Source organism: Hemiscyllium ocellatum, chromosome 3, assembly GCF_020745735.1.
Source record: "Hemiscyllium ocellatum isolate sHemOce1 chromosome 3, sHemOce1.pat.X.cur, whole genome shotgun sequence".
Classification (NCBI taxonomy): Eukaryota; Metazoa; Chordata; class Chondrichthyes; order Orectolobiformes; family Hemiscylliidae; genus Hemiscyllium; species Hemiscyllium ocellatum.
Genome location: NC_083403.1, coordinates 41,535,742 through 41,551,189, shown reverse-complemented (window position 1 = coordinate 41,551,189; position 15,448 = coordinate 41,535,742). Strand labels below are relative to the sequence as shown.

Below are 15,448 nucleotides of genomic sequence, written 5' to 3'. Positions count from 1 at the left end.
CTGTTATTCCACTATATCACAGATTATTCACTAAATAGAACCAGTGATGTGCTAAACTGCTATTGGTCCTTGTTCAGAGAAACTCTGATGATTGAGCTGGTTTTCAACTAAGAAACGTACTGTGCTGCTAAATGCTTGTCCTTTCTGACAATCAGGTTACGTCTTTGAAGTTCCAGATAATTTTCGCTACATAGAAATTGTGACCTTATTGCTTGTGCCTCAGATGGGAAAGGGATGGGATCATTTCCTTCACATGCATCCTTTTTTGACCAGACACTAAGCCCACCTCCACCACCTAAGTTCTACCACCATCCCGCTTCAGAGTGATTATTCTTCCATTCATGCATCAACCAGCCAAGAATCCTGTCCACTGACTTTCCAGTGATCTGGCTCTTAGATGTTCTTCATCAGAGACTGCATGTAGCCCCAGTATTAACCATCACCTCTTGTGGAACTGCCTGCAGCTCTCAGAAGCATTGCTTGCTCCCTGCCCAAGATGAAAGTCTTGTCCTGAGTCAATTATGCCTGCAGGATAGCCTGTAGTGTGGGAATGGGTTATATGATGATATCTTGAGCAGCAGGGCAGGAAATCCTACTCCATGTTGGAATTGGCCTTTGCTTGGACCTTGTGTGCTACAACATGCCACTTAGCATTTACTAGCCCAAGCCTGAATGTTGTACAGGAATTGCTACCTATGGGCACAGGCTACTTTTGGTAATTGTGCAGTTAGTTGAGCATAGTTCAAACAGGAATTGGCATCAGTGCCAATGGTGTAGGAAATAACAAGAAGCTCCACCTCCAAGGATACCTGGTGGGCAGTGGGCATGTGCAAATAACAACTAAAGACAAGATACAGATTTGGGTATAATATCTACCATTCATTACATTCAGCAGGGTGCAAGCATATTTCATTGATGAAAAGGAAATAAATATGTAGGATGAAGCAATCTGAAATAAATATGAATTCTATTCAGTAATTTATTTTACAATTTTGTTTTCCAGGGTTACAGCCTCAATGTGAACATGCACTTCCCCTAATTTTCTGTCCACTATAAATCCACAAAATTCTGATTGCTCCCAATATGCAATGGCTCTGCAGCAGAAATTAGAATTTGCAGAATTATCTTTTGAGCCTAACCTCAAAAAGAATATTTAGGTGCTACAATATTTTTATCTGGAAAATACAGGTTAATCTGATTTTATACATATAAAAGACCTTCCTATAAATCTACCCTAATTGGATCTGTAATCTTCTTCAAATGCATCAGATTATGTACTGAAATGGAATATTTCTTTCTCTAACTTCAGTTTTGAGCACCTTCTGTAATTTGCTATTTTGCATGGAGTTCTGCAAAATATTTGAAAGATCAGCAGACAAATGTGCTCAGGGCTGAGTCTTTAAAACAACTGCACATTGCGTAGTTTTATTTTCTTTTAGAATGCAACTCACAGAGTTAAAATGGTTATCAGCCCACATTCCACATTGTAGGGAATCTAATCTAATCTAGTCTAATCATGGGGAGTTCTTAGGTTCCATTTTCTAATGTATTAATTTTTTGTGAGATTTGGGTGTTGCTGGTTGGCCAGCATTTATTGCCTGTCTCTAGTTAGCCACTTTTCAAATGGATTTTATATTTGGATGCCTATGATAATCATTTAAATAAGTGATGTCGTTATTGAAGAGCTAAACTCTGAAGAACCAGTGTCAATGTGATAGACGAATCAAATACACAAGCTCCTTTCCATTCTAACAAAACAACCAAACTCCGTATAAATGGCTAATTCTGCTTTTTTCTTTCTGGCTGAGGGAATGAGTATGGGAATTAGCAAATGATCTTCCTTAAGATCAATTTTAGATTATTTCAGTTCTCTGCAATTACAAAAATAAAATCATCACAGATACTACAAGGTTCTTGAGCAATTTTTGCATGAAACCTGCATAAGATTATATTATCTCATGATCAAAAAACTATAACCAACAGTAATGTTTATAGAGTCAGAGTCCTAGAGATGTACAGCATGGAAACAGACCCTTTGGTCCAACTCGTCCATGCTGACCAGATAGCCTAACCTAATCTAGTCCCATTTGCCAGCACCCGGCCCATATACCTCCAAACCCTTCCTATTCATATATCCTAAACAAAATAACTTTATTTCCAAAATAACTGCAACGGAAAGGGTTTACTGAAATAATTTTCTGCACAATGAGCTCAATTAATACTTACCAAAAGGATAAGTTTATTTGGACATTTTGTCAAAAGATTTGTCTTCAGCATCTTTGTATAGAGCTTTGTACACTAGCAACATTCATTAAAAGGCAGAATTTGACACTTGATTTTCCATCTGTTGACTTGAAATGACAAATTTGGATATGACATTGTGAAATTTCCAATAGGCACTCATGGTACTTAAAACATTCATTAACTGGATGCTGAGGAAAAGAAAATGATAGCCAATGGGGTTAATTGTTTCTGTGGGTGTCAACATGGTTTAGTTACACTTTGGGGCTGGCAAACATTGAAAAACCAAATTGCTAAAATCAACAGCATTTAGAGTTTCAGTAGAAATATGCCAGATTAAAATATTGCAGGTACAAAACAGAAGAAAACAGGATGTAGATTTGAAGGGGTGGTGCTTGTTACACTATGGGATAAGAGAAGAGCGATGTTGGAGTGGGGGGGGGGGGGGAGGGAGAATAATTTATTTTGAAAAGCTAGCACTGGCAAAATGGGTTAAGGGCTTCATCTAATGCTTTCAGATTTTATTTTATACTAAATAACTTGACATAATGGGAAGTTCTTTTTTTTAAACACCAGCATTCGTTTCTGGAGAGGCTTTCCTGATTGAATATTATCGCTTCAATTGTAGATTGGCAGAAACCGTGAAGAAACAGCAAAACCAGAATGGCAAAATGAATTGAAAGAAGTTACATGAAAGAAAGACAAATTTAATATCTGTGAACATGTTTTCTTAGAAAATATTGGATCTGCAACTTTGAATTTTGTAACATTGTCTGACAGACTATCAATGCTGAGAGCAAAGATGTCTACTTACTCCACAGTATGCATCGTTGTTGAATATCTGAGGTGGAAGTGGGTTTCCTTTGGCAGGCTGCTTCTCCTGTGGAATGTTGTGGTACATCCACCTTCTCTGGTCTTCTAACATTGTTATGTCAATCTCTTCAAATTCAATTTTGTTGGATTCTAAGAATCCCACAACTTCTTGTTGCCGCTTCTTGATCTGCAATGACATCAGAAATCAGTCAGGAGAAATCAGTTGGCCCCCTTACTACTTTTCATCATACGCGGAAGAGGAAGTGTTGATTCAAATCTTCACGCCAAAGTTGATGTCGCAGAGTCAGGAAATGTCACCACTCACTTGGGCTGAGGAGGGGGGTGGGAGTTGACTGGAATTGAACTTACTGACTCCAGGACTACTGCTACTGCCAAGGAAGTCATGGGACTGCTGCTGGACAAGGTGAGCTGTTTAAAAGGCTTGCTTTTGTGCTCTAGAACTTCTTCCCAGTTGCAATGAAAAGAAGCTCTAATTCTGACGTCTCACACATTCCCTGTGCCCTATCCATACTAGCACATGCCCCTCCTCACCTTCACAGCCCTCACAAACTCCATGGCAATGAATGCTCCTCTATCCTCATACTGTAACCATTTATATCCCCTTGGCAACCCATGGGCCATCCACTAAACTTTGACATTATACTCCTCATGCCAATCTATCCATTATCTATCATGACAAACTTCAAGATCCAGGGTGAGATGAAATAAAATCAACTTCTTTGTTTCTATTATGGACTTCACTGTATTAAAAATCACACTCTACTTAATAAAAGACTATTCAATACATATAAATCCTTTCGAATGCCTAAGCCCTTCTAAATACAAACATTTATATTCTTTGCCCCACATCAAAAACAGATTACCTCTTTATGATCACTTGGACCTGTTAGTCAAACTAGGAATTTATAACCACTCCAATATGATAATGACAGTGTGTGGTATCGGTCCAGCAGCACAAATCCTATCAAGCTAGCCCTGTGACGTCTACAGGAATTGCAAGCACTGACGTTTTCAACTGCATGCTGTTGTTTCTAAAACAGCAGAAGATTTAAATGATTTGAAAGCCTGGCAGTCACACAAACCTTGTACTTCTTACACAAATTTATGCCTACTCTTAATAGTTCCAAAGGGGTACACCGGGTCTCTCCAAAAAGGGTACCATAACTCCCCAAAACATTCTGGTAGCTTCAGACCCATTCCTGAAATGTCTAAAGCCCATGAGTTGCATTTTGGAAATCATGGTCATAAAAATGCTTCTAACTGAAAAAATAGCTGAACATTTGGATGTGCTGCTGCCTTCATGGACTCCAGATGCGAACATTCTGTCCCTGTTCCCCAATGCTCCCTCCCAGGGAAAATGGGAAGGGCCTGGTTTAGAGACAGGACTCCCAGATTCCGTTCTAGCTCTGTGAAAATTCATGCTTTGCTTGTATCTGTTGTCTAAGATTTGTTCAACTGGTGGCCAAAACAGCACATTGAGCTAGGTAAACAGCAAGATTAACTTCAAAGTTTCACAAATGCTTCAGCTCATATGTTTCCATTTGTGAAGGGTTGCCATTACCTCACCTGGACTGCAAGTTAATTTGCCACAATGAGCCATCCCTCTTTATGAGATAGGAAAAATGGAAAATAAAGGACACATTGAAATTTTAAAATGTTAAAATGTTCCACTTGATTACCAACAGCCTTGTGAAATTTCCTTGCCAGCAACTCAAACAAAGCTGACTAAAACTGAATTAATTTGGTCCCGTTGAGACTAGTTTCATCTAGAATATACAGGCTTAGTCAAAAGGAAACAGACGGTAATGGTTAATGGCTGACCTTGCAAATAGAAAGCTATTTGAAGTGGTGTTCCACTGCTGTTTGTTTTATACATTAATCATTTGGACTTGAACGTGGGGGACACAATTTAGAAATTTGCGGACAACACAAAAATTGGCCACATAATAGGTAGTGTAGAGAATAGCTGTAAGCTCCATAATAATAGAGATGGGTTGGTGGAGTGGGCAGGAAAGTGGCTGATGGAGTTCAACTCTGATAAGTGTGAGGTAATGCATTTTGGGAGATTAAACATACAAGGGGCATACACAATAAACAGGAATATGCTGAGAGGGGTAGAAGACGTGAGAGATTTTGGTGTGCACGTGCACTGGCCCCTAAAGGTAGCAGTACATAAATAAGGTTGTCAGGAAGGCAGATGGAATGGTTTCATCCATTAGCAGAGGTATGCAATACAAAAACAGGGATATAACGATGAAACTGTATAAGGTAATGGTGAGGCCACAACTGGAGTATTGTGTGCTGTGCTCTGGTCACCACATTACAGGAAGGACATTATTACTCTGGAGACAAAATTTACTAGAATGTTGCCAAGGCAGGAGAAGTGTAGCTACAAGCAAATATTGGAGAGGTTGGAGTTGTCTTCCTTGGAATGGAGAAGGCTGAGCAGTGATATAACTGAGGCACATGAAATTGTGAGGGGTAGAAGTGGAGTAGATAGGAAGAACCTGTTTCCTTCGGCAGACAGTTCAAAAACCAGATATCAGAAATTCAAGCTAAGTGGCATAAGGAGTAGAGGGGTGTGAGGAGAACCCTTTTCACGTAGAGGATGGTAGCTGCTTGGAATTTGACGCTTGAGTTGGTGGTGGAAGCAGAGAGCCTAAATCTTTTAAAAAGAATGTGGATCTACTCCTTAAGTGGTATAAGTTGCAGAACTATGGGCCTGAGGCAGGAAGATGGAATTAGAAAGGGCATATGTGTGTCTTTGGTTTGACATGGACAAGATGGGTCGAATGGCTTCCCTTATGTGCTGTATCATTTCTAAAGTTCCAATATCCCGTTGATTTTGTCAAATCTTATTGTCTGTGCCTGATTACAGGAATCCCTGCAGCTACAGTCCACCAGTCAAGTTTTCCAGGGGGTAGGATTGGAAATCAAGAACAGGTCATGGATACTTTACTCAGTTGTGTTCAAATGCCACTGTAAACCTGTCTGTAATTATTTTCCTGCATAAAAAAATGAGAAGAAAATACTAATCATGTTAAATAGATACACATCCCTTACTGAATGATGTTTACTTTATTATAATTGTAATGGTCACCAAAATCAATCTTTTGAAATGGATGACATCTGAGCGAGGGTGAAGGATAGAAGATAGTAAAGGTTGCTACTGCACTTTCTTCTGTTGCTGGCAATGATTTTCAATTTTAATACTAACTTTTACAGAGATAAACATTTTAATGGTTCTTCTGAAATGAAAGCTACTCCCTCCCCATTTTAAACTCAAACATTAGCCAAATACTACCAACTGCAATGATTTCAATGGAACAACTTTTTCTTTCCCTTAAAATATGCTAAGATCTCTCAAAACACAAACAAAACAAAACTGCTTGCAACCAGCGAGGAACAGAAGGCAAAAATGTGACATATCTATTGAAAAGCAACTAGTTACATTTCCAACATCTAAGCAAGTTTTAAAGTTCTTTGTGTTACAATGCACATGTTTTCAGATTTTTTTCACGTGCCTATTCCAAAAGTAAGTATGAAAATGGTTTTGAACCAAAATGTAATTTGAGACTGTTGTTACAAAGTATCCAGTCATAATAGACCTCTGCAAGTGAATAGTTTCACAGCTACCAGATCACCAGATACCTGACCAATCCTATTGGCTATGAACACTCCAATACTGGATGAACTGTACTAAGTGCTTATTAAGTTAATTCAACTAATGATAAAGTTCAGTGCTTCATGTAAAAACAGCATCTGTTGCTAAACAACAAATACTTAAAAGTACTCTTCATTTTCTTTTATAACTTTAGATTGCATGTCCATGAGAGAAAGAAAGAGCATGGAATCTGCCTTTGCTTCCTTGACTCAGTTGAGTGTTATTTAAATTAAGGATTTATCCACATGCCACTTTAACAAGACAGAACAAAACTAAGACATAATGGCAACATATGTTAGTAAACAGTGACACAATGGACAAGAAATACTAATGGCAACAATACTGAGGAGTTTCTGTTCAGTTAAAACTGAAAGATAGATGTAATAGAGGTAGATAAGGAGCAATTACATGCGATCTCTGCTCATTTAATACCAACTTATTTTTACAGTCACATAGGGATCCTTCTGCCTTTATACAAGAGAAGGGGAAGCAAGGGGCTGCTACGACAGAGACACCATTACCTCTCAACACTCTTTAAATATGAATTCATAGTGAGAGTTTTACTACCTGGGGTTTTTAAAGATATCTGACTTATTAATGTTCTAAACCATCAATCAGACGACAGAACTATAAATAAAAGCAAATGATGGATGCTGGAAATGTGAAGCCAATGTAGAGAATGCTGGAGAAACTCAGTACTTCCTTTTAGTTTCTGGGTAGAGAAAAACAGAATCAACATTTTTGGTCCCCCAGTCTGACTCTTCTGGAGTTCTGAAGAAATCATACTCGACTTTAATTGTTAACTCTTTTTTTTCTCTCCAGGGATGATGCCAGATCTGCTAGTTGCTCCAGCATTCTCTGTGTTTGCTAATGACGGAACTATGTTACCTAACATGAGGACAGCTAACATGCAGCAACAATATTCAACTGCACTCTTAAGATTTCTCTTTGTTTCCAAATATGCTGGAATCCTGTGCTTTATGGTGATGTTAGAAATGGCAAATAGAACCACTGTCATGCAGCACCATCTCCACTAAACTAAAATGAGGGCTGAAGTGTATGTTACGTCCTGTTCTGCAGAGTCAGGTTCCTACCTTCATATTTGCTGCGCCAGCTACTGGGTTTTGACAGTCATCTTTTCTTATAGAAAGCATATACATTTAAATAGCACCTTTCTTGATCTTACGTCACTCCAAAGCACTTTACAGCCAATGACATAGTTCCAAAGTTGTTATACCGTAGGAATCCTTTGAAAAGTATAAAATGCACATATAGATCTGAGAAATCTTTGCAAAGGGTAATAATATTTTTATCCTATTATACAGAAAAGTATCAAATTTATTGCACAGGTTCTGAAGTGAAACATCTGTTCCAATATGAAGCTCCTCTTTCGAAAACTTTTCAAATGAAATCGTCAGACCTATTAAACTTTGACAACACATGCTGTAATTCTCAGGAAAATTATAATTTGTTTTCTTCCTAATAATCTAGCTCTATGTAAGTTAAAAATTTTGTAACTATCTTGAAGTGCATTATGTTTGGGTGACAGAAGGACCAGTTGTTAGGGTGATTAGTTGCATTCAGCAGCGAGGAGTACATATTAACATAAGGCAGGAACACTTGCAGAAAAAATGATTAAGATAGCAAAGGATTGCTGAAAAAAATAAAACTGGTGGTAACTACAAGCAGAATTATATCTCAATATTGATAACCGTACACAGGTCAGTCTGACAAAAAACTGAAATTTTAGGAAAAGTGAGGTTGATGTAAGTTTAACGATCCTTTACTTTCAACAAAAAATACAAACTGGCGATCGACTCTATCTCCCAACCTACGCTGACTTAATGTGTTCATTGCTGCAGAATGCAACCACTGAATTCACATTTTCATCTCATTACTTCATCAAAGCATCAATTCCCACCCACACACACAAGTTACATGTAACTTACTGAAAATATATATGTTTTTAAACATTTCTTTAAATGTCAATGCATAATCCTATCAAATCCAACCTTTATATAATTTGCTTTTCTTTATTCGTGGGGCGTGTGCATCATTGGTTGAGGCAGTGTTTACTCATCTTTCACAGGCCGTACAACTGAGTGGTTTACCGGACCAGTTCAAAGTCAACTGCCTTGGTGCAGGTCCAGACTTACATGTAGATCAGATCAGGCAGGATTGGTAGATTTCTTTACCTAATGAATACTAGTGAACTTTTAAATGGTACTCATTACATGGTCCTGGATTAGTGGTGCTGGAAGAGCACAGCGGTTCAGGTAGCATTCGAGGAGCAGTAAAATCGACATTTCAGGCAAAAGCCCTTCACCAGGAATAAAGGCAGAGAGCCTCTCTGCTTTTATTCCTGATGAAGGGCTTTTGCCCGAAATGTCGATTTGACTGCTCCTCGGATGCTGCCTGAACCGCTGTGCTCTTCCAGCACCACTGATCCAGAATCTGGTTTCCAGCATCTGCTGTCGTTGTTTTTACCTCATTACATGGCCACCGACAGACTAGCTTTTTAAATTCCAGATTTCTACTGAATTCAAGTTGCACCATCTACCATTGTAAAATTTAAAAATGTATCCCCAAAACTTTAACCAGGATCATCAGTCGTGTAAGATACCACAACACTGCCGTCTCTCCACTAATCCGTAGATATTATTTCAATGCAGTTGTAAAGCCAATTTTGTTCACATCTTATTGATTTGCGCAGTGAAGCAATGTCCACTAAATACCAGAAAACCAAAATAAAAACTAAATGCTTATTTTATTAAGAAACAAGACAGCTACATTATTATGTTCATTTGCATCTGCCTTCATTCTGCAATTATCCTGAAAGAAACAACAAACTGACAGCTTGAAGTTCTGAATAATAAAGGAAGGCCGTAAAACCATACATCGAATCTACTGGTATACAAAATGAAAGATGAATATAAGCTTACACTAAGGATAGGAGATTCACAATGAGGAATCAACACATTACCTTGAAGCAGCAATCAATAACCAATAAAAAAGCCAATTCCCCATAAGTAACGAAGCACGTGGTTGTGTTATTGAACTAGTATTTCAGACGCCTGGACTAATAAACCAGAAATAGGAATTCAAAGTCTCTGTGTGCTGTAGGTCTGGATTAATGCTGTTGTCTCCGAACTGCCCTCTGAGATGGCCCAGTTAGCCACTCAGTAATATTCAAGGAGGTGGCTCCCCACCACCTTCTCAATAGCAGCTTGGAATCTATAATAATGACCTTGCCAGCATTAGCAGCATTCCGTGAACAAAATAAAATGCACTGACTAACAGGTACAGTTGTGGTTAAAAATGTATTCTGGACAACACGACACCTTTTTAGATTAGGCACAGATTTTCACTATGACTGCAAAATAATAGAGGGGACCAAAAATGAGAAGCCCAGGCCCCAAAAAAGGAATTATTATTTTCACGGCTTAGGGTTCACGTTTCACCCATGTTTGGTTATGGGGCATGGGTACATGGCATGACGCAGCATTTGTTGCCATGTTAGGGGTGTAGGACTTGAGGGGGCTAATTTATGCTTCATAATTTTTTAAAATAACTTCAACAATGACAGAGGTATGAGGCAAACCATCTGTCCAGCCCACCTCTGCACACAGCCACTTTGTCTTTTGCAGAAACCCAAAGCCAGGGAAGCAGAAAGGCAACTCAAGGAGGCAGGAGGTCTTGGTGGTCTGCCTGGCCACTACCCTCGAATCCAAGAAACCATGATGAGTTGGATTGAAGGGTCTGTTTCCATGCTGCACATCTCCATGACTCTATGAGGTGAAAAAAGTTCTTTGGAGATCTGATGAACAAGAAAATCTAATTCATATGATCACCGGAAATTAGTAACAGGAGCTTTACCTACTGAACTACGCTACCCGGCTGGGTAGAAGTCAGGAACTTTGCTCCCAACAGTGTCCGAGTGGATCTGGAGTGTCAGCCATTAACATCCACTGGTAGATAGTTCACTTCTCAGAGTTAAGCTTTCCAACAATGTTTATAAAGATTTGGTGCCAGTGGAATAAAGGATCCTTGTTTTCTAACCTTCTTGCAGCTTGTGTTCTTGAACAGCATGTGACATTAGGTTCACTGTGAAGTGCAGGAAGTTTAGTGGCTCAGAGCCAGTGGTCTCTATGGTGAATTTTTTCCTTTTCTCAAGGAAGTTTGAATCTTGTAAACAGCAAAATCAATGGGATGTTTTGGTGAGCAGCAACTGGAACATCAGTGAACTGGGGAAGCAACCAATTACATTGAATTATTCCCCAGCCAGGAAATTAAATTATTTAATATCCTTCACTTTTCATTTATTTTCATGGTTAATGAAACAAATCACAATGATTAAATCAGCAGAGATACAAAAATGTGGATAAATAACCTATGAGAAAAATAAAATTTGTGTGGTTTACTGTGGAAAAATTTAGTATCCCTTACATTTGAGCTTTTCGGGGCCAGTGAGAGGCCTTGAATTGTGAAGTTTATCGTTAAAATGCAGTTAGGCCTCAATCAGCAAGATGGAAATCTTTCCAAGTGTTTTTTACAATGAGGTTAACTGGTGGATATTCTCATCAATTCAATTGACTTTCAATCGATTACCAACTGGGTGTAATGTATTTTGGATTGGTGGGGGAGGGGGGGTGGGATGGCTGCCGCAACAGTTCACTGTCTGGAGGATCAGAGAAGTTCTGGGTTTGTGTGTCACTCTGTGCAGGTTCAGACTTCAAAAGAATTTCATTGTAGTAACTGTAATAGTGATTGTAATGAGATCAGCCAGGTGGACTTCATAGAATATGAGTTCCCTGATTGGGGCTGTTGATCTGGTTTATATCTGACAGATATAAACAGGAGTGTCAGAGATTCTGTTCATTCTGAGACTGCTGAAGGAGCTGGATCAGTTTCAAGAATTCACCACGTGTCAATAAAGGGTGACTTAATGATGGGGTACTGGCCTCTGTGGAGTTATTTCAGGTAGTGCTCAGGTTTTGCTGTCGTTACCAGCACAAGTTCAGCCTAACATCTCAAAGCAGACAGCATCCTTCCAGACCTACATTGAGATTTTACCCAAGACTATGGCCCAAGGCAGGTGGCCTTCGAAAACATTGGTTGGGACCTGATTTTGGGGTTTCTTCCCCCATTTCCAGTTCTGGCAATATTGGTCAATATGTGACGAGGGTATGGTTAGTGACACTGCATTCCTGCCTGAGCCAGCTCCATTGCAGGGCTGAACATTGTAAATATACCTACAATTTTGATAGAATTGTGTCTGCAGTAAAGTTTGACTTACATGGTGAGCAGCAACTGGAACATCAGTGAACCGGGGAAGCAACCAATTACATTGAATTATTCACCAGCCAGGAAATTAAGTTATTTAATATCCTTCACTTTTCATTTATTTTAATGGCTAGTGAAACAAATCATAATGATTAAATCAGCAGAGATACAAAAATATGGATAAACAACCTACACAGGCCTCCTTTGAAACGGTCTAACAAGCTACTCTATTATATCAATACTATCATGAATGGTTAACATTAGGGATGAAACTGGGTGGTCCATCCAGAATCTGGCTAGGCATCAGAAGTAAAATTGGCAAATCTGTCCTATTCACCCAGCAAAATGCTCCTCACTAATTGGGCCAAATTTGGGAGAGCTGCCCCACAGTTAAGTTGAGCAACAGCCTGATATAGTGATTCTTAATGAATCAGATCATACACTCCATGTTCAAAAGACTGCATCACTATCAGAAGACAAACCTATCAGAGGAGATGACACAGTCAAGAAGGAGTTGCCTTGGAAGACTAAAGTTGTGTTCAAAGTACTGATTGTGTCTCATCCACTACCCTCAATCCCATCTCCTTTCGATGCCTTGATACTCAATATTTAGTGAGGGTCACAAGCATTCTGATCAGGGACTTCAATTTCCATCCGAGACTGTCTTAGTAGTAGCGCCATTACTGACCAAGCTGACTGGACCCTAAATAACATGGCTCCATGTCTGGGTTTACAGAAGGTAGCCAAGAAGAGTAAATGTCTACTTGATCTTGTCCTCACCTATGTACCTGTGACAGATACCCATCTGTCCATGTATTGGTAGGAGTCACCACTACACAATCATTATGAAGTCCCATCTTCACATTGAGGACACCTCCAAGTAGAAAAAGCTTACAATGGACAAAGCTAAAGAATATCATAATCAAAAGATCAAAACCAAACTCTGCTGTCCTGCCAAACCCAGTCATGAATTTAACAACAAACAGGAAGCACAGGCGCTACAAATAATCTATCCAGAACCACATGGGAGTCCAGCACATCAGTCACAGAACACAAAGCAGATGCATTTGCATCCATCTTCAGCAAGAAGGGCTGAGGGGATGATTTATCTTGGCTCCCACCATGTGTTCATTCCCTTTCAGATCTTCAACCAATTCAACTCACTCCACTTAGCATCAAAAGACTGATGAAGGCACTGGATACTGCAAAGGCTATGGGCCTAGTCAACATCCTAGTAATCGGATTGAAGAATAGTGCGCCTCCAGGTCCACGCTTGCCCCTATCCAAGCTGTACGGATACAATACAGGCTTCTATCCGGAAATGTGGGAAGTTGCCTGGGTATATCTTCTCCACAAAATGCAGGGTAATCCAACTTGACTAAGAAAAATCCTATGATTCTGTTTTGAATTGTTTCAAAGTGATGGGAAGTGAAATCAAACAGTACTTACTGAGCAATAACCTGTTCACTGATGCTAAGTTTAGCCCCTCTCCCAGATGTACTGAGGAGATGAAATGCAGACTACGCAATCACTTAGCAGAACACCTACATTCAGTTGGCAAAAAAGACCCTGACCTTTCTATTGCCTGCAACTTCAACACAACACTGTGTTCCCTGACTAATATCTCTATGTGGCTTGCTGCAATGTTCCAGTGAAGCTCAGCACAGCTAGAAAAACAGCACTACATTCCAATGGGGTGGCACGGTGGCTCTGTGATTAGCACTGCTGCCTCCCAGCCCCAAGATCCCAGGTTCAATTCCAGCCTTGGGTGACTGTCTGTGTGGAGTTTGCATGTTCTCCCTATGTCTGTGTGGGTTTGCTCTGTTTCCTCCCACAGTCCAAAGATGTGTAGGTTAGATGAATTGGCCATGCTAAAATTGCCCATTGGGCCAGGTGAATTAGTCAGAGGGAAATGAGTTTGAGTGAGTTACTCTTTGGAGGGTCAGTGTGAGCTGGTTAGGCTGAAGGCCTGTTTCCACACTGTAGGGAATTTAATCTTTTCTTCTCCACTTGAGAACCCTGCAGCCTTCAGGACTCAAGATGGAGTTCAATAATTTTAGGGCCTTAGCACCTTCTCCCATGTCCATACCCCAGCCCTGACACACCAGACCTTCTCATTACATGGGCTGCTACCACAAACATCTAATTGTCAGCTTCTAATGGTCCCTGTTATCAGTTATTTATTTTCCAATTGTCCTTTACCTTTTGTCTACTCAACTGCTATTCTCTATCCCTGGGCTCCTTTTCCACCTATCCCTGCCCCCATCCCATCTTCAACATATATACAATACTAACGTTTACCTGGTGACAATCAGTTCTTAAGAAAGTTCACTGGACCCAAAAGCTTAATTCTGCTTTCTCTCCAGAGTTGTTGTCAGACCTGCTGAGCTTTTACAGCAATTTCTCTTTTTGTTTCTGATTTCTGTCATCCGCTGTTCTTTTGGTTTTTTTGGCAATGATAGCGTGGGAGAAGAGGTCATCGAAAGCTTTCAAGATAGCTTTCTGAGAGCATTATGTTCTGGAATATGGCAGAAAGCAGGTTATTCTTATTTCGCAATGGGATAGAATTAATGAAAGATCTCAGAGCAAATGGACCCTTAATTGGGAGCAGCCACAACACAATTGAATTTTATATCCACTTGAAAGGGAGGAGCATGGATCTAAGACTAGCATTTTAGACATAAATAAGGGGACAAATGTATGAGTTGAGCTAGATGAAATTAACTGGCATACTTAGCTAGGAGATAGATCAACAGAGACAAGATGGTTGACATTTAAGGGAATATGCCAAAATGCTCAGAATAACTATATTCCTATTATTCAAAATATTCAAAGGGAAGCACCCACCATCTGTGGTTAATTTTTTTAAAAATCATCAAACTTCAGGTAAATATGATTGTACAAAGATAAGTAGTAGGTCGGAAGACTGGACAGAATATAAAGAATGGCAGAAATGACTGAAAGGTCAACCAGGAGGAATGGATTAGAGTCTGACCAAAAGCTAGCTAGGAATGTTAAAATGGATAACAGGGGCTCAGACAGATATTTAAAAAAAAACAAAATATTAAGTCAAGAAAGAGTGAATCCTCTAGAAAATGAAAATAGTGAACAAAAAGGAATGAAATGAATAAATATTGTCATGATTTGGAGATGCAATGAGAATGAGCACCTCGCCAAGATCTTCCCCACACCTCCACTGCTCGCCTTTAAACAACCACCAAACCTCAAACAGATCATTGTTTGTAGCAAGCTGCCCAGCTTTCAGGAGAATTCCATACAACCCTGTCACGTAGGTGCTGCAAGATGTGTCAGAGTGCAGACATGGATACCACCATTACATGTGGGAACACCTCCCACCATGTACATGGCAGGTAGTCATGCTGCTCACCCAACATTGTCTACCTCATATGCTGCAGGCATGGATGC

At 39.6% G+C, this 15,448-nt stretch overlaps 1 protein-coding gene across 1 annotated transcript in view; it reads right to left on the bottom strand.

The window, feature by feature from the left end:
• Positions 1–15,448, bottom strand: part of sh3bgrl2 (SH3 domain binding glutamate-rich protein like 2) — a 94,286-nt gene that overhangs the window by 47,824 nt on the left and 31,014 nt on the right. The window contains exon 2 of the mRNA XM_060849687.1: positions 3,056–3,241. Coding sequence (XP_060705670.1) covers positions 3,056–3,241 — 186 coding nt within the window. The remainder of the gene's footprint in view (positions 1–3,055; positions 3,242–15,448) is intronic.